We start from the raw sequence: 18,542 nt of genomic DNA on the forward strand, positions 1-18,542 counted from the left end.
AGCGACGGATAAAACCTTCATATTATTATTCAGGGAGGTGACCTTGATAACATATGTCAAAATTGTTGAGATCGGAAAATAGTCCGTATAACTGCATAATTACCAAAAATTAAAAAAGTAGACCAAACGGGTGCGTATATGTGTGTGATGTTTATTTTTCTCATAACTTAATTTCCAGTTTTCGACCTCAATTTTTGATTCGACGATTCGATACATCTTTTTTTAGTTAACCCATTCGTACGAAAAAATCTCGATAACGATGTTGAAGCGCGGCGTAACAAGTAATTCCCGAAATTGTCATCCTCAATCGCAGAGTCATTGTTAATAACCGTCGATCAGGTAGATTCGAGCTACCGTGGCGATTACGGTAGCGTACGCAAGTCGGAAACTGGGTCACCGGCATCAAGAAGAAGCTCGGTGGTGATTATTCAGGGCCGGGGCTTCCAGGCGCGATGAGAGCAAACCAGGCACAATCTCTTATTTTTCTCTTTTTACACAAGGAAATCTCGACGACGCGCGCGATACACGCGGATTATCGCGCCGTCGCGTTTCCTAAATGCATCGCGTGAAAAATAATCGTCGATCAAAGAAAATTGCCGCTCCATTGCCAGAGAACGGAGAAAACAAAGTTTCCCTCTTGATTGAGGGCATGTTTTCTTGTTAAGGATCGACTCTCTGGCAATCGCCGAGAACTCCGTTCTTTTTCGAATCGCGTATCCTCGACGCCCCGTTGCCGCAATCAACCGTAACGAATTACGTCGCAATTATACGCCGCCGATAGGCAATCGATTTCGTCACGTGGATTAACGATTGCGAACGGCACGTCTACGCGAGGAGGTCAAATATACTCGCGCGCTCGAAAGAGGATGACAGTTATTCCAGTTCGTAACATCCGGACCCGGACGTCGACATTGACACCTTTTGAAAATTACCACCAGATCCAACTGGACCGTAACTGTAAAGTCGTTTAACCGCGTACAAAGCGCGACAGCTACCTATTCGGACATTAGACACGCGCGAAGATCAGCTTTCAAGTTTTTTACGTTGCGATAGTCGGTTCTTGAAAAAAAATTTTCTTTTACCTGATATTTACAAAAATTTGATAAATTGCACACACACACACACACGCGCGCGCGCGCGCGTCAGAAACACTCGCGCTTTATTTCAACCTTTCGCGCGAGGAAATTGTTTTTCTCGAGAGCGGCCGCTCTAATGGCCGGTAATAAACAATGGCGCGCGCAGCATCTTAACGAAGAAAATGCGTGCAGTTTCGCGAATTGCCGCGGTGAAATCCGCGAAGTAAACACGCAATTTTTTTTTCTCACACACTCCTCCCGCGGATTAACAACACGGTTTCTATCATACTTCTGCGATTTCTAGCTCACAGGATAATGACCCACGAATGAGGTGGGGGGGAGGGCTCTTGAGCGCTTTGCGCTCAAAACAAGAGAGCAAAGCACTCTTAATTAATTAACCAATTTACGCTTATGTGCAAATAAATCCAAAATTCTTCGAGCAGAAAAAAAAAAAAAAGAAAAAATCACCTGCCGATATCAATGACACGCTATTTTCTTGCTCGCGCGACGTTGCGCAAAGAAGATTCGAATTACCGCCGGCCACGATCGACGACCGTTTTATTGCATCATCATCATCATCGCGTTACGCGTCAACGAACTCATTGTTCGAATTTTCCTTTTTATCGAGTCGTCGCGCGGCAGCACTTTTACTACTGCGGGGTTTAATCTGCGAGTAACAGACCGATCCGATCCTGTCCCCGTGATTCAGAGTTTTTTATTTTTTTTGTTTTTTTTTTGTTTTTAATTATGCACGCAACGCGCGCGGCTCTCGCATAAATTTAACGCACCGCGACGTTAGTAAGCGAGTAGTCCCTAGAAACCGGTCGAAAGTTGGAAAACTTGGCGCGCATTCTGTCCTCCGAGAATTTTTCTCCTTTGATATCATACATCAAAATGTTATTCGGGTCATTCGGGAGAGAAATCTCGGACCGTTTCCCGCGCGCGCGGTTGTCATCTCCCGAGAGTGATTATTTATGACCGAGTACTATATCTTGGATACGCGCGCAAGAAAAATCAGTGTGTGTGTCCGTTATATCATCAGTTGTGATAATTTTTCAGAACGAATGACGTCAGCAAGCGACACAATAGAGGAAAGCACTTGCGACTACACATCCAACTGGACCGCGTGACATCTGGATACAAAAAAAAAAAAAAAAAAAAAAAAAAATGTCAACCTTGGGAATATCTTGCTACGAGGATGGATTTCGTCTGGGTGGTCCGCCGTCCGAGTGTTCGCTCAAAAGCAAGGCGCAAATCGACGCGCTGTTCGAAGATTCCAGGTGAATTGAATTTAAATTGAATTTCCTTACACAAACAGAAGCATTTATGTTCCCACACACACATGAAGTTGCATCACTAATGTCATCTCAATAATATATTAACAACAAAAGGTGCAACTTTATGTGCGAAGGCATGTAGGCGAAAATTCGCACCTTGCAAAAGTCACCGTCGTCTTTCCTCTTGATATCCAATTGTCAAAAAAAAATTTATCTATATAAAAAAAACCATGTGTTCCGCGAAGTGCGCGTTTTGAAGCCGAATGTATCGCATCTATTGTTGCCTCTTTTCCGCGTTGCCGATTGGTTGGTTGGTTGATCGAGTCGAATCGAATCGGTAAGATCGAAAGAGTAAATAATGAAAAGCGATTTTGAGACAGTTCGTCGTATATGTAGAGAAAATTAAAAACGTAACTAAAGTCACGTGACAGGAAAGTGTAGAAAAACAACACGTGAAAATAACGTGACTGTAATTTATATTATATATAACATTAAATAATACATATTATACATATAATTTATTATATATTTATAATATTATACTTTATATTGTATTATATGTATTATATACATACTAAAGAGTAATGTCACTGACCTCGGCCGCGCGGCCTTGGCGGGGTCACTGACCTCAGCCGCGCGGCCTTGGCGGGGTCACTGACCTCGGCCGCGCGGTCTTGGCAGGGGGAGGTCACTGACCTCGGCCGCGCGACCGCGGCGGGGTCAATGACCTCGGTCGCGCGACTGCGGTGAAGTCACTGACCTCGGCCGCGCGACCGCGGCGGTGTTATTGACTTCGATCACGTGATTACGGTATATATATATACATATATGCGTATGTGTGTATATTATATATAGATATAGAATATTACATATAATATATATAATATTCTCTTTTTTACCCTTTTTCCTGTCACGTGTTGTTTTTCCACTTCTCTCTCTCACTATTTTTTGAGTTTGATTTTCATGCGTTATTTCTGACATTTCTCATATGTGTATTATATGGTTTATAAGACGTATATACTATCTGTCATCGCGGTGACAGGTTGTGTTCACTGACAACACGTTAAATAAAAATAACAATAGCGCGCGACTGTGTTGTGCTAGTAGATATTCTTGCGTTTTTTGAAGTTACGTGACAAAGAGGAGAGAAGAAACAACACGTGACTTTACTTCAGTACGCAACACATTAAAATAAAAATAACAATAGCTTGCGCCTGTGTTGTGCTGGTAACAACAAAAACTAAAGTTATAAAGCAAGAAATTTATAAAACAAAACTTAATTGTTTCTAGTTTACTAATTAATTAAATTAATTTTTGAAAATAAATATTTATTTAGTAGTTTCATTATCGCACAAATCGTGATTTTTTTAGATCGATTTGCAGCTCCACTTTGGGAGGGTGGTACGCCGGTCTGTCCAACGCGACCAACCCCGACGATGTGGGCGCCGAGGAGCAGAAGAGGGTGAACAGCGCCGTCCAGGCGCGCATCGAAGCGATGTTCGCCTCGGTGGAGGCCGAAAGTGGAACGCCCGGTGAATGCGCCGCCGCTATTCTGCCGGTAATGACACAAATAATTAACGCACGTGCGCGAGCACTTTGTTGCGAACATTACATACATACGCGCGCACGCTTCGAATCGCCGAACCGTCGGACGACTTACATCTCTCAAGAGGGTCCGGAACGTAATTGCACACGCGCTCTCCTCTCTCACGTAGCGGGAGTATACGCGCGCATTTTCACTTATGCTAATTCCATTGTGTATCCGCGCATCTCTCGCGCGTGCAAAATCCCGCAGATCGGCGTGATGACCGGACGGCGGTTCCGTTCCACTCTCGAGGGACTTCACCGAAACGAAAGATTTTACCTACTTCGCCAGCGAACGTGACCCTTATAAGCGCGCGCTCTTAATATCGCGCGTTTCAGTATAAAAATAGCAGTTGAGAAAAAAAAATAATAAACAATGCGGAAGAGAAGAAAGGGTCCTTAAAGACAGACCTTAACGAGAAGTTTATGCGACGAACACGTGGTCGTTAGATGAGAGAAGCATTTTTAGCGTGACTCAGCTTTGTCTCTTGACATAAATGTAAAATCTATTGAATATTTCTTCGCGGATCGCAAGTAAACGAATCGCAACGCGTTTATTGATTATAATTCGAGTTTTTATTTCGCCCCAGAAAAATAAGTTCTAATTGATTCATTTCTCTTCGAAGAGATGAGACCTAAGAGATCGGTGAAAAGAATGTGATTAAAGTCCGCACGCGCGTATCGCACTTCTCGCGTCAGAAATTTTGCGTAAATCATCTGGATGACGCTCGGATGATAATTCCGTGTTAGAAAAATTGAGATCGACGTATATAATTACTCGCGAGCTGGTTGCTCGTTAGAAAGGAAAGAATCGTAGCAACGCCTCCTCTTTCAGAGGAGCAGAGCGTGCTGCGAGAGATTGATCAAAATCAGGGAGAGAGAAAGCAAATTATATGTGTTTGTGAGATTTTTTTCTGATTATATATATATATATATATGTGTTTTTTTATTTTTATAATTCTAATCCGAGATTGCGTATCACAATCTCGGATAAAAGTTTCATCGTGCCAGTTGTGTTTAGGTACGTTAATCCGATAATATCTTAAATACAATTACAATACATTACAACGCGCGCTCTGCTACGTGTTCTTTTAAATTCTGAAAAAAAAATAGCAATAATAATTCTGAAAAAATTAGCAATAATAAAACCGTGTTCTGCAAATAAAAATTCACAGAATATAAATTTGCTCGGCACGTGTTGCGTAAATATTTTCGAATTAAAATAATTTAACAATCACGAACGAATAAAAATAGATCAATTTTATAATTAATAAATTTTATAAATAATTAATTTTTAATTAACGCACAGGGAATTTGTTTGTTCTCTCGAAAAAAAAATATTTAAAACGCGCAACAAAAACTCGGGTGATTTATTTATTCCTTCAAATTTCGTATGCGTGCCGCGCGATGACGTCGACGCGAAATTGCGATCGCATTGTCGACGAAAAACGTGCGCCGATTCGTGAAAAAGGGTCGCGAAAATCTCCTTCGCGACTTTCTTCTGCGGGCGGCGTCGATCCGGAATTTTTAATCGTCACTTTCATTCCGTTCACGATCCGCGAAGCGTGACAGACTTCCACAAACTATTCGGAGCGCTGAAAAATTCCCCTTCAGTTGTTACGCCGGTATGCGGATTCCTGCGCCGACACGGTATTCTGTTTTATGGGCTTCGGGCCGCATTGTTTCGCCTCGCTTCGCGTCTATATACTTTGATTGGATCTCGCGAAAGAAGCTGCTGCCGATCGATCGAACCGGCCGGCGCGTTGTTACGTCATTTTTCGCGGAGAGAGAGAACGCCTCGCTTTTACAGGCGTGGCCGATCGATCGTAATAATCCGATCGACGGCTATTCGTTGCACATCAATCACACGACGGCTTTTTTTTCCTTTTTACGTTCTTTTTTACAACTGTCAAAAACAACATCTTCCCGCGCCCGCAACTCGAACATTTCACCGGCAATTTTCGACGAAACCGTTATGTTATCGAGAAAATATAAACTCCCGTGCCGATTCGAAGTTTGTTCCGATTCCGTTTCGCGAATACAACAATATCGAAACACCGGTGGAAATTGGTTCAGACAAAACGGTGACGCAGCTGAATTCTTCGACGAGAGGGATCTAGTTTGAGAACTTCGTCGCGCGCGAAAAATGCGCACAGCGATAAAGTTTCCAACACAACGATCCTACCGGTTTATCTTCGATATCGCAAAACAGGTTTTCAGAATTTTCTACACGCTCTGCGGGGAAGAGCGCGCGCTGAAAAAGAGCGAAGCTGATTTTCAATCAAACACTTTATTTGTATATGCATTAGCCTTTATGTATAGATATCTTGTTTTTACGCAGGGACAAATGTAAAAGAGAGCAAGAAATTTACTTACCGTACGACCAGCGAGAAACGTTTGCTACGCCTATTGAGATTTTTGTTTCCGCCATCAAAACGTTTTGCTGATGAAACAAAATTGTCGGTAAACTCGATTGAAACGTTTTTGCCACCCGTATAATAGCAAAACTGTTTTTTTTTTTTTTTTCCATGCGGGAAACAAAGATTTCATATTCATTCCAAGTTCAATTGTTATTCGCTATCGCTCTGTTTTGCAAGTTAATTAATTAATTAATTTTATATTCTTCTTATTATGTATTTTTATTCTCTCGTACACACAGGAAATAAATAAATTTCTTTGTATATTTCCTTGTATAATCAACTTTAAACTTCTTTCGCGCAGGTGAAATACATGGGAGCCGCCCCGGTCGGCGGACGCGTTGCGAGCGTGCGCGGTCTTCAGGAACCACTTCGTCAGCTGTTGGAACGCATAGAAGTGTGCGTGAGGGCCGAGTTGGAGGTTTCCAGACGCGGACTTACGTTTCGCACGAGCGAGATCTGTGAGAAAAACAATCCCTTCCGCAGAATAGCGGTATGGAGCGCGCTGAGGCTGCGCTGCAAGAGAACACCGTCGGGCGACGTGCATCACGCATTTCTACCCTTAGTCGGCGATCAGGATCAGGGACAGACGTTGGAAGACAAACACGCCGATCTCTACAGGTGCGCGCGTAGATATTTCGTAAATACAAGTTTTTTCTCTTTGTGTACAAAAAAAAAAAAAAACGATTTCTACTCTGAAAATCGTTTTGTGTAAAAAAAAAAAAAATTTGTCGAAGTAAATTCTCGAGAGAGGAAAAGATTTTACATGAATTTTAATTCCAGAACAATGCGTGGTTTGAGAAGCGAGGCGGAATGTTACCCTCCGATCTTCGCTGTGGTGATGCGACGACCCGGAGCCGCCAAGGTATTGGAGTGTCACGCGTTCGCCTGCGAATCCGAGGAGGACGCCGTAGCGGCCGCGGCCACGTTGTATCGCGCTCTTCTCGCCGATCTGGACGCGAATCGCCGACGACCCCGTCACGCAAACGGGCTCGGCTGCGTGAGTCTGGCCTCGGTTGTTTCCAGCGCGCGGGAACAACCGAGTCTCGGCCGAAGGATCGGTTGTTTGCTGCCGCCGCCGCCCAGACCGACGGCGCCGCATCCCGTGCGACCGCCCAGAATGAAGAAGAGTTCGGTAAGCAGTTCCGTCACCGAGGACGAGAGCGCGAAGCCCAGTTTGCAGAAGGTTCCCCGAAGAAAGAAGAAGAACTCGGACGTGAAGGCGGAAGACATTCTCGAGGCGCGCGGAAGAAAACGGGACAACGTCGTCAAAGGCGAGAAGCAGAGCAATTCGGGACAGTTGAAGCGAGACGTCGTTTTGTTGAGAAACGAGGAATTGCAAAATTCAAAGAACAAGATGTTCTCCGTCGAGGAGAACGAGAGTCACGCATCGAGAATCGAGATCGAGTCGAACAAATCCGAGAAGATCTACGACGCCAGAGATGCGAGCGCGCTTTACGAGAGGCAGTCCAACAAGTACGAAAAATTGTACAAATCGAACAACAATCCGAAGGATTGTTCGCAGAATGACATTTACGAGAGAAACTACGGATCGTACGACTTGAACCGAGCGAGCGGAAACGCGCCGGCTGAGCGACAATCGTATTCTCCCAGAGCCGAGAGCGTTTTAATGTACGACAAGGTGAACAAGATCGGCAGGAACGAGATCGGTACCGCGTACGAGCCGATCGGCAGAAAAAAAGACATTGTTTACGGCTCGCGCATCGAAGACGCCGACAAGATCGAAAGTATCGGAAATGAGGACGTTTACGCGGTCAAGAACAACAGAGGTCAAACGCGAAATCGTCAGGAGGACGATATCTTCTTCGCGAAGAACTCGCGTCAGGAGCACTCGGACAGCACGGGGGATCAGCAGAAGCGCTCGAGAAACCCGGAGAAGATACACCACTCCGGCAAGAGAGTCAGCAGGATGGTCACCATGGACAAACCGTTGAAGAAGGACCAGTCGGATCCTTACTCGCTGAACGTGCCGGAGTACAGTCGTCCACGGGTGAGAAGAAGAAGCAGAGCTGGGAGCGAACCTCCCGTCAGTCACTCCGACAAGACCAACAAGATACTTCACGAAAATGCGTTGAAGAGATCTCAGAGCGATATAGACGTGGACAAAGGCGATCTGATGACGAGAGTCGAGTTACCCAGACGAGGGAGTTTCTTGACCGCCGGAAGTGGGAGGAGACCGAATAACATCAACGGCGGCACTCCTCTCGGATTTACGGAATTGTTCGACGAGTTCAGAAATCAGGAAGGCTTGACTAGCGTCGACGACATCTTGGCGGCTATTATAGGTAATTAAAAATAATATAATTTGAAATATATTAATTAATTGTCTCATAAAAAAACAACTGACTGTTAACACGCGGTTGCAATTTTCCAGTTATTAGATCGAGAGATTTTTTGTTTTTGAATTTTTTTCCTTTAAGCTTCTTTTTTGACTAATTAATTTTCTTACATTAATTGTCTCGTGTACTAAAATTAAAAATAATTGCGAAATGTGTAAACAATATCTCGGAACGTTGCTTGATTATTTCTCTGAGATTATTGATCGATATAACCACAAGAATATTTTTTTTTTGTTTTCAGACCCGGAAGGCATGTCGTTCAACGACCTCAAACCGCTGTACAAGGAATTTCTATTAAAGCTTGCGGCAACTCTGACGCAAGACGAATTGTATCAGAGATCGGCCAGCATCATGAGAAGACGTCGAAGACCGCAAAGACGAAGATCGAGCCGTCGTACCTGCTTGCTGGGCAGAGCCATCAAGAGATCGGTCTCGAGGCTCAAAGGCGGACCCACGGAATTCACTTCCGTGATATTCCCGGCCAGAAGATTGAACGACAGTTTCGGCAGCAGTTCGTCCTGCGACGTCAGAAACAATCACCGCAATCGAGTTCTGGCGAGCAGACTCGGGAGGAGAAAATCCTCGTGGAGGATCGCGAGCAAGAGCGGCGTGTGCCACACAACCTCCGAAGACAGCGATACATGTAAGTGCAAATGCAAGAAAATTCAAACAAAAATAATTAAAATAAACAAAGTCTTAATATCTATGGCATGCAAACATTTTAGACTTAATAATAATACATAGACATAATTCTAACACTTCACACACACACACACAAACTGTCACAGGTAGACGACTGAGTCGCAGCGTAGGCGCGACCGCGAACAGAAGCAGCAGCGGCTACGTGAGCTGCAGCGAGTGCAGCTACGATTCCGAGTCCTGCACGTGCGTGTCGGCGGACAAGTGTTACTGCTCGCTGTCCAGGCGAATGCCAGCGGACACGTCCGCGCCCGGGAACGCGATAATTTGCGCCTGCGACACCGACAGTTGCTCCGAGAGCAACAAGTGTTACTGCGCGCGAAAGCCGACGCAGCCTAGCATACTCGAGCAACTTCGACAGAAGGGAATCGTTCCGTCGGAGAGTACCCTCAGCAGAGGAGACAGTCCCGGGGAGAGGATCAGAGGTTCGAAAGTGACCGGTAGTCATAGTTCATCTCGCAACATCGATTTTCACAAGGTAGCCGTATAGAGAGAATTTTTTCTGTTAATTATTAAAATACTTCTCCTTTTTTGATTTTTGCAGTTGTATTATAAAATCTGTCTTTGAACCGAAAAATTCTAAACCGCAGAAACGATCGTCGGCGGTTTGCGGTAGTTCGGACAATTTGGCGTTAGATTACGATCTGTTCAGTCCGGGAAGACGATCTCAGCAGTCGTCCGGGAGCGAGAAAGTTCTCGTGGTCAGCGCCAGGGATACTCAGGGCCGTCTGGTTTACGTAGGCGGCGCGGAACGGGACAAGAAGCATTCCTCTCGCGGCAGCGGCAGATCCGGAGCGCATCACGAGGCGCTTTCCATTAAGAAAAGCGCGGAAATCGCCGCGGTTTTCGGAGACAGCAATCGAATATCCAGAAGAACCAGTAACGCGTCAAGCGTAAAAAGCTCGGTCAGCCTCGAAGCTGGTTTGGGTTACTTACCATGACACAAAATTGTCGAATAACTTAATGTATCTAATCGAATATAATAATAATATACGTAATATTTTGAGTATTGCTATATACAAGTACACATATCTTGCCATTCGCGTCACGCGAACGTAAAACGGAAGTTTTTTCTTATGATTATGTGTCGTAAATTTATTTTTAGTCGTTTTTTTTTTTCAATGTATGCTACGTACCTGTTTCATCATAATTTTAACGTTTAAGTTAAACGTAAAGAAATAGAAATTCATTTCTATTTCTATCTTCTCACATAGATTTTTGTCGCTTACACGCGATAAAAAATCAAGATATCTTTCGCTACGATCTGAACCTGATGATTGAACGGGGCAGTGCAATATGATGACTCCGATACAAAGAGCCGAATGTGTTATCAATTATTTTATACACCACTTTTTTGTGGCAAAATACGTACAATATACTTACTGTATGTATGTGTAATATTTTATTACTTACAAATAAGCTCTGTTATATATATATATATATATTTATGATATTCATCTGTCTTGCACTATGTGTTGTTAATAAAGTTTTTATCCATCTCGTCAAACTTTTCCGTGTACTCGCGCGGCACTTCCACTTCCTTCAAGTTGTTCAATCCGATTTCTTCTTCAGTTCTGTAACAACAAAGCGGATTGTTAACAAGAGATTCGGTTTGTCAAGTGAGAATCTTGCGTTCATCACGCTTACTTTATCAAAATATCCACAACATTTTCACACGCTAATGAACACTTTTTGTCATTCTCCCACTTGTGAAGTTCCCGAAGTATAACGTATGTATTTTTTTCTCTCAATATTTCTCTCCCCACTTTGGTTGCGCACAACTGGTTCAACGCTTCTAAAAGCATAAATCTGAAACAGCAATGGTATTATTGGAAAGACTGGTGTCTTCGCAGTAGTTCTTAAAATATAAAAACATGCACACATAGCCGATCTGTACATCCAACCTTATGTCCGGGTCAGACTCTCGAGTCTTTGTTTCGGGAAGATATTGCAAATTAATTGGCAATTTGTCGTTATCCTCATCGTCGAACTCTTCCGAACCTGCAAGCGGCAGCAACAGGTACGACAATAAATCCACTTCCGGACTTAGCAGCCACGCGTGATTTTCACTGTCAAAAGTGCAATTCTTTAAAGTGCCAATAACACCACCACGTCTGATCACGCTATCGGAATATTCTGTAAACGGAAGAAGTCGTTGAATAACACACCGATCTCGATCCATCAAGTATCTGCAATTAAAAATCTGAATTTGCAAAATAAAATCGACAATCGAATAAAATCCAAAAATCCAAAGTTAAATCAAATAAATACCGTCTTACGCGTGGCGATTGACTCAGATTGCTAAAAACAGCCCCGAGATAGTGCAACTTAGCACCCACAGTGTTGTACTGCTTTGCAGTAAATGCGGCTATTATTGCGTCCCAAGTGTAGCCACTTCGTTCGATATGTGTTATCACGCTTTCCACTGAATATGACGATCTAGTTATATTGGAAAGTATCATGCAACATGGATCTGCCAGAGTACTGGTTTTGTCCATAATAGCTCTGTAACAAAATAACCAATTAAGGATCAACTGCGCAAAGTAGTAAAGTACAAAATAAATACAGATTACAAACCTTATGCAAACATGTATTAAATTAAAACTAAGATTCTGTTCATTTGTGTTTGAGCTGTTTGATTCCTGTGAGATAATCAACATTGCACTGATTCCTGCTTCGTCTCCAGTAATGTTTACCAATGCCAATGCAGCATCCTTGCCAACAGGCACAGATGAATCTTGCATAAGAACAACAAGTTGTTTCAACAGTTCTGGTAAACCCAACAGAAGTAATCGGCCTTCAGCAGTCGCGGTCACACCTGCGCACACGTTTTTTTAATGAGACTTTTACATGCTAGAGACAAGAATATTGCGTTAGAAATAAAAACATGTCTCATAAATATGTATATTTTATTTTTATTTAAAAAAATTAATTAAAATATATATATATAATCACATACCGAGCACGTGCTCCAACGCAATGGCTTTCAGATCCAACCGAGTTTCATGATTTAAATACTGAGAAATTTCTTTCAGAGACTCCATTATCCCACCATGCGCATTTAAAACCTAGTTGTCGATATTTTTTTATAAATCAATTCAACACGCAAATGCTACTGAAGACACCGACTTTGTTTTTTACTCGTTCCAAAAGAGAATGTAGGAAACTACGGAGCCAACATTCGCTGTCTGGCATGGACGATGCAAAAAATGTCACCCGGACTGAGTCCGTGCGACATGCACTTTCCTCATTTTTGTGCATCTGTCGATATACAACACACTCCCCGAATCGTCCGTAGATAAATCTGTAGATTTGCTTCTCCAATATCACACACGCGTAGAAAAAACATAATAAACAAAAAAGAGAATAGAGAAAATAGAAAAGAATTACTTCAATTATATACTAATTATTTCAATATTCTTTTTTTCTTCAATTATCATTAACTTTATCATGTCAAATTGATTATTATCGATAATGCAGTTTGCGGCGCAACAACGTGAACGTACTTCGTCCGCCGTCCGCTTCTCTGCGACGTGCCATGTGACAACCGTGGCGCGACTAACCTACAAGAATTGTTTACATGTGAAAACATTTCGGTTGCTTGCTCGGTTTTTATTAATAATTTGTAACAATGGAGAACGATGAAAACGTTGTGCGTATGGAAGACGTATTAAGTGGTGCTGCGACATCAGAAAAAACGGAACAGGACGATCAAAATACAGCAGTACCTTCGTCTCTCACTGAGAAACGTGAGAAGCAACACATCCCGAGAGGTAAACCGAAATCTGGCAGGATATGGAAGGAAGAGAAAGAAAAGTAAGTTGCAGTTTTGCATGTCGTATATGTTTAATTGATGTACTTTTTTTTTTTAATCTACAAGCCAAATTAATTTCGACCTATAATTTGGCTATAAAATCTGTAGATTTTCTTCCATAATTAAGACACGTGGGACTCGAATGTCTTTTGAGAAGAAACAGAAACTGAAGGAGGATCTGAAACGTGTTAAGGAAATGTCAAGAGCGATCAAGGAGAGAAAGCGGGCGGAAAAAGAGGCTAAGAAAGAACGAAGAAGGAACAACATAAAACGAGCGGAGGAGAACAGAAAAAAGAGCGAGATTGTTCAAGTTGTGAGTAACGCTTTTGTTTTTGTTTTTTTTCAAAAAACTATGGCATACAATTGTGTATAAATTTGTGTACAATTCTCATTCTTATCTCATCATTTTTAGATAACAAACACTGCGAAAATAAAAAGAATGAAAAAAAAACAGTTGAGAAAGATTGAAAAAAGGGATACAGTAAAAAATGTGACATCAGTCAGTAAAACTTAGAACATAGGAATCAAATTGTATAAACAATCAATTATTAATATTGTTTGTTAACTTTAAGTAATTTTTTTAATAAAAAAAAAAGTTTATACTTAGCTTTGTTAGTTATATATATATATACACATGTAAAATATTTAATCTATTAATTCATTCTCTGCTCTTTCACGCGCAGCTTGCAGAGCTACGAAATCTTCAAGTTCTGTTTGAAGATCGTAATTCGCACTGTGTATTCGCTGCAAAACAGATAAATTTATATAAAAATGTTCTTTTTTTTTGTGTACATACATATATATGCAACAACTTCTTGCCTCACTTTCATATTCACAACTACTTACCCTTTCTTTAATCCATTTTGGCAAATAGCTAACATTCTGCGACCTCTGAAACCTGTACGTAAATTTTCATCATAAAAAATCTCTATTTTCAAATTGAATTTGTTACGTCGCATATATATACGCACCTTTCATCCACTAGCAACACCGCGCCCCAATCCTTTACATGTCTGATGCAACGACCCAATCCCTGATTCAAGGCCCTGAACGCGTTCACAGTGTACCACTCTTTACCTGAGAGCAATCCTTTCGCAGCATTTGCGTCATTGTACGCTATCTTCATCGATACATCAGTATTGTTCCTGTTGCTGTACGGTATGCCGACCTGATATAAACATAAAAAAAATCATATTAACTTGACATATATTAACGTAAATTTGTATATTTGTTTAAAAACGACATTTATTTACCGTTAACACGCATCTAGCCTCATTGTCGCTGAAATCGATCCCTTCCGCGACTTTTCCCCGGAAAACCGCGAACAAAATCGCTCCGGATGTTTCCCGATAAGATTTCAAAGACGACTTTTTAATTACGTCGCGATAGTTTCTCATCATGCACGGCAGATCCTTGTTGTCTCTCGGCTCTGTGAAAATTTCCTTGAGTTCCGATAGTTTCCTTATCATGCCGTTGTTCTTCCATCTGTTGTAAAACATGCTCATTACGTGATAAGAGGAAAAGAAACATAGCACGCCGTACGGCATCGCGTTGCACACTTGAAGGATCAGATCACCGAGCTCGTCCTGTTACATTGAGAATTATTGTCATCACAATAATATAAAAATGTTTGCATAATATTTATTGATATACAGTCGCGCGCGCGCGATTCTGTTTTTGTTTTTCACACCTGAAAAACCCAGGAATTCACGTGCTCGTAAGTAGCAATCAGAGTCCTTCGATTCGGTCCACATGGTAAGCACCTCACGTACACTTGCTCCTTCGGTATAATGTGATTCGCATTGAGTACATGAGGAAATTGTGTGCCGAGCTCGCTTTGGAACGACGAGATCGGCGCCAACGTACCCGAAGCTAGTATCACAGAACGAACGATCATGGCCAGAGGCGCGAAAATCACAGCGGGATTCATGCACATAAACTTCATGGTGCGTATTTTACTCTTCGTTGAGACCCAAATGTCATCGGACACCTAATGGGAAATTTTGTTTTGTTTTTTTTTACACGTGAGATTGTTGCGTCAACAACAGCTTCGATATAACATCCTAACAACGAGAAGTGCACACTTCAACGTGTGGACATTAACGCCTCCGTAATAGCAATGTGGTAATAAAAAAAACAAAAGTAATAAACTTTGTAATACTCACGGTCCTTCTAGGTTCCATGCTCTCCACAACGTAAACTCTGTAATCATCAGCCACGCTATCCGACATGAGCATTTGCATAGCGAAACAGAGATGCTCGAGAATCTTCTTGGTATCGTGCGAGATGGTGGGCAAAACGTGAGGGTTCGTCATCTCCTCTCTCGCTTTGTCAAAATTCGCGATAGCCAGTTTACTGGCTTGGAGGACAGCGGGAAATCTGGAGCGTCCGAGGTTACTTATATTGAACAGTTCCAGAAATTCAGAACCGCGCCAACAATCGCTGACGAGATCTTGCGAGTTGCCCTGTGAAACGCGCGTATTATTACAACGAGATGTAATCAACAACTGCGTTCGCAAATTGACATTGGTCAGAAATAGAAAAACAATTTTTAAAAAATAGAAACATAAATTAATGCGGAAAATAATTCTGTAAAACAACATTGTCGATTCGCGTGTGTGATACAACACTCACATTTTCCTTGACCACAAAATTTTTCAGTAACTTCGCCATGTCGCCGAGATACTCCCAAATAGTCATGTAAGCGATGTAATCTTCATTGTACGGTGCGTTTTGTTTCAATTTTTTGTTTAGAGTTCCGAGAACATTTTCGCAATCTGTGATGGCGTTCGCAAGATTGTCGTTGGTAATATTCACACTGGCGACATCCCGACAGACATCCTCGATATTGTGAGCCTCGTCGAGGATCACAATATTGCCTTTCAGATTGATCTGCATCTGTACAGTTCAATTACTTAATTAGACACGCTTTTTGTGGAAAAAATCACATTTTTTGATACCTCACATGTTACGTGCGATACATAAATTGTTGTTTCACGGTTTTCTGTACATATTGTACAGACACACTCGCGCGTATTTATTAATTAGCAATTGTTCGTTATGCTTACGCTCTCGCGGATGTCCGGATCCACGATGTAGTTGTACGGACAAAAGATGATTTCCGCCAGAGGCATCAAATATCTCGCGCCGAAATACGGACAGACCGTGTTCTCTTCACCCAACGTAACCAAATCCTCTATGTCCCAAGGCGTCGGTAGTCGTGTTTCGAACACGTGCATGTTCTTTTTACTGCGCTCGTTGTAAAACGGACATCTGCTGGACTGTTTAAAATAAACGTCATTACACGAATATAAAATTAAAGTTTCGCGCACGCGAGAGACGATTGATAAGTATCCGAAACAACGCGTAGTTTCGGATACTTATCTCAATCGTTCTTTGTATAAACTTGTAATAAAAACCTTGCGCGGGTCAAGCAGTTCGTTGCACAACTCGGTTTTGTTCCTGCGGGTTTCCTGAATGCACGTGTGATCTCGACTGCTCAATACAGTCATGCTGGAAACTCGCTCGTGTGAGTGTCATACAGTTTAGAGTTATTAAAAAAAAAAAAAAAAAAAAAATTGTCGCTCAATCTTTACCTTTTGTATCTGTACGCGGTTTTCCTGAATTCTCTGATTACCTGCTCGAGTTGCTTGTGCGTTCGCGTTCCGTAATATACTTTCGGCACTTTTTGCGGCAGTCTGCGATAAATATTCAATTGTGTAACGTGTGTGTGAATTCGTATATGAATGAAATATCACGCGAAATTCTGTGTTGCGAAATTTTACACTTACTTTTCTTTTAAAACGTCCGAGGTTTTATCGACGCGTTCGTCGAAGTATTGCGATGAGTTTAGGAAGAAATTGTCGACGGAACCGTTGTTGTTGCCGCACGATTTATCTGTTAAAATAATACGATATATGGCAGTTATTATATATCGATTATTAATTAAATGTATCATGATACAATGTAATCTAGTAAAATATTTTAGTTTTCATATTTTTACAATATTGTACGAAAAAAAAACAATCCGTGCAGCATGTGTTTAGAAATGTCTGAGTGTTTTGGAAGATGCGACGTTGTTTATTGATTATTAAATTGAAGACAACACACGAAAATGTACCGTGTACGCGCCGTACTACCAACGTTGAGAGACAAGCGAAAGCGCGAGAGACGAGCGAAGGGACGAGCGCAAAGGATGTCAAAACATTACGAATGCTGGCACGTGAAAGGGCACGAGAATCCATTGAACGGGATCAATAGGAAGGTTTAATCCTCTCACAGGCGCGCTGTGCAGTCTCGACAACAAGCCCGGCTATTCGAAGGAGGTATTGAAAAAGAAGCCAGTGAAATCGCCCTTAATCCTTTCGTACAATTTAATGTCGTGAAAATAGAAATGACTCTCAATGACATCGAGCGCAGATGAAACTCGGAGCTGTTTACCTCGTAATCGGATTTATCACGGATGAATCTATGGCAAATAAGATTCCTCCTCCTCCTTCTCCTCCACTCCCTCCGCCAACCCGACCTCTTTCGCTCCGCAAAAATTTTTCTCCTCATCTCGAACTCTCGCCCGTCGATGACGTAAAAAAAATGTAAACAAATACACGTTTCTAGATTTTTGTCCAGTGCTCGAGAATAAACACGCGGCGCTACAACAGGTGTGTATTTAAGAAATATTGTTTTTTTCGAAGAAAAATAAATATCATTAAAATGAAAAAAAAATCCTCGCGCACGTGGAGATTTTCTTTTAGTTACGTTCTTCTCCATATGATACATGTGGAGAAGCAAACAGAAAAAAACAAATCTTTATTTTATATTGTTTATCCATAAAACATTGTTTTATCATGCATGTATTATATACATATATACATATATATAAATATATATATATATATATATATATATATATATATATATCTACGTTGTCGCGCCATTACGCGTTTATTCCTCGCGTTCTTGCTCGCGTCGCAGCGTGTTTTTTGCGCGCCCGAAACGTGTGTGTGCTCTCCGCTCCGAAGGACGACGACTTCCATCGGCGAGAGGAAGTCGGGGGATATGGCAGAGAGTACACGGGCAAAGGGGGGCTGATTGACGACGGGGCGAGAAGAGAGGCTAAGACAGGAAAAGCGAGACAGGGCCAATCAGAGCGCGGACTTCGAGGGTGTCGTTGCCAGGCAACGAAACACACCCCAACACCCAAGGGGAGAAAACCCCCGGGGGATATATCATCCAGAGCGATACAGTCGGCGCTGAAAGTTATCGCACCCTTGAGAGACAGAGAGAAAGGGAGGGGGAGAGAGAGAGAGAGAGAGAGA

The 18,542-nt window shown here is 42.1% G+C and overlaps 4 protein-coding genes across 4 annotated transcripts in view; 2 read left to right on the forward strand and 2 right to left on the reverse strand.

Moving 5' to 3' along the window:
* The first annotated feature begins 1,450 nt into the window (after positions 1-1,450).
* On the forward strand, positions 1,451-10,657 carry LOC109856415. The gene is made up of 7 exons (XM_020431679.1): positions 1,451-2,356; positions 3,725-3,911; positions 6,659-6,975; positions 7,138-8,660; positions 8,956-9,357; positions 9,503-9,891; positions 10,004-10,657. Exons 1-7 carry the CDS (start codon positions 2,244-2,246, stop codon positions 10,352-10,354), a joined length of 3,282 nt encoding a protein of 1,093 aa, XP_020287268.1. The 5' UTR covers positions 1,451-2,243; the 3' UTR covers positions 10,355-10,657.
* Positions 10,658-10,736: 79 nt separating this feature from the next.
* LOC109856390 (protein HGH1 homolog) lies at positions 10,737-12,821 on the reverse strand. Its single transcript, XM_020431629.1, has 6 exons — positions 12,373-12,821; positions 11,991-12,231; positions 11,685-11,918; positions 11,318-11,602; positions 11,061-11,222; positions 10,737-10,987 (listed from the first exon to the last, which is right to left on the reverse strand). Exons 1-6 carry the CDS (start codon positions 12,455-12,457, stop codon positions 10,882-10,884), a joined length of 1,113 nt encoding a protein of 370 aa, XP_020287218.1. The 5' UTR covers positions 12,458-12,821; the 3' UTR covers positions 10,737-10,881.
* A 115-nt stretch (positions 12,822-12,936) lies between these two features.
* Positions 12,937-13,839, forward strand: LOC109856391 (coiled-coil domain-containing protein 86). Its single transcript, XM_020431631.1, has 3 exons — positions 12,937-13,229; positions 13,336-13,540; positions 13,640-13,839. Exons 1-3 carry the CDS (start codon positions 13,045-13,047, stop codon positions 13,739-13,741), a joined length of 492 nt encoding a protein of 163 aa, XP_020287220.1. The 5' UTR covers positions 12,937-13,044; the 3' UTR covers positions 13,742-13,839.
* The window catches only part of LOC109856389 (Fanconi anemia group J protein homolog), a 44,752-nt gene continuing 40,010 nt past the window's right edge, over positions 13,801-18,542 (reverse strand). Inside the window, exons 5-15 of the mRNA XM_020431628.1 lie at positions 17,019-17,124; positions 16,824-16,925; positions 16,647-16,740; positions 16,296-16,508; positions 15,862-16,125; positions 15,393-15,692; positions 14,918-15,217; positions 14,481-14,813; positions 14,199-14,395; positions 14,074-14,125; positions 13,801-13,971 (exon numbers count right to left, since the gene is read on the reverse strand). Of these exons, the coding sequence (XP_020287217.1) occupies positions 13,873-13,971; positions 14,074-14,125; positions 14,199-14,395; positions 14,481-14,813; positions 14,918-15,217; positions 15,393-15,692; positions 15,862-16,125; positions 16,296-16,508; positions 16,647-16,740; positions 16,824-16,925; positions 17,019-17,124 (2,060 nt within the window). The 3' untranslated portion in view covers positions 13,801-13,872. The remainder of the gene's footprint in view (positions 13,972-14,073; positions 14,126-14,198; positions 14,396-14,480; positions 14,814-14,917; positions 15,218-15,392; positions 15,693-15,861; positions 16,126-16,295; positions 16,509-16,646; positions 16,741-16,823; positions 16,926-17,018; positions 17,125-18,542) is intronic.

The sequence above is a fragment of the Pseudomyrmex gracilis genome, unplaced genomic scaffold (assembly GCF_002006095.1).
Source record: "Pseudomyrmex gracilis isolate BER0280 unplaced genomic scaffold, ASM200609v1 scaffold_117, whole genome shotgun sequence".
NCBI lineage: Eukaryota > Metazoa > Arthropoda > Insecta > Hymenoptera > Formicidae > Pseudomyrmex > Pseudomyrmex gracilis.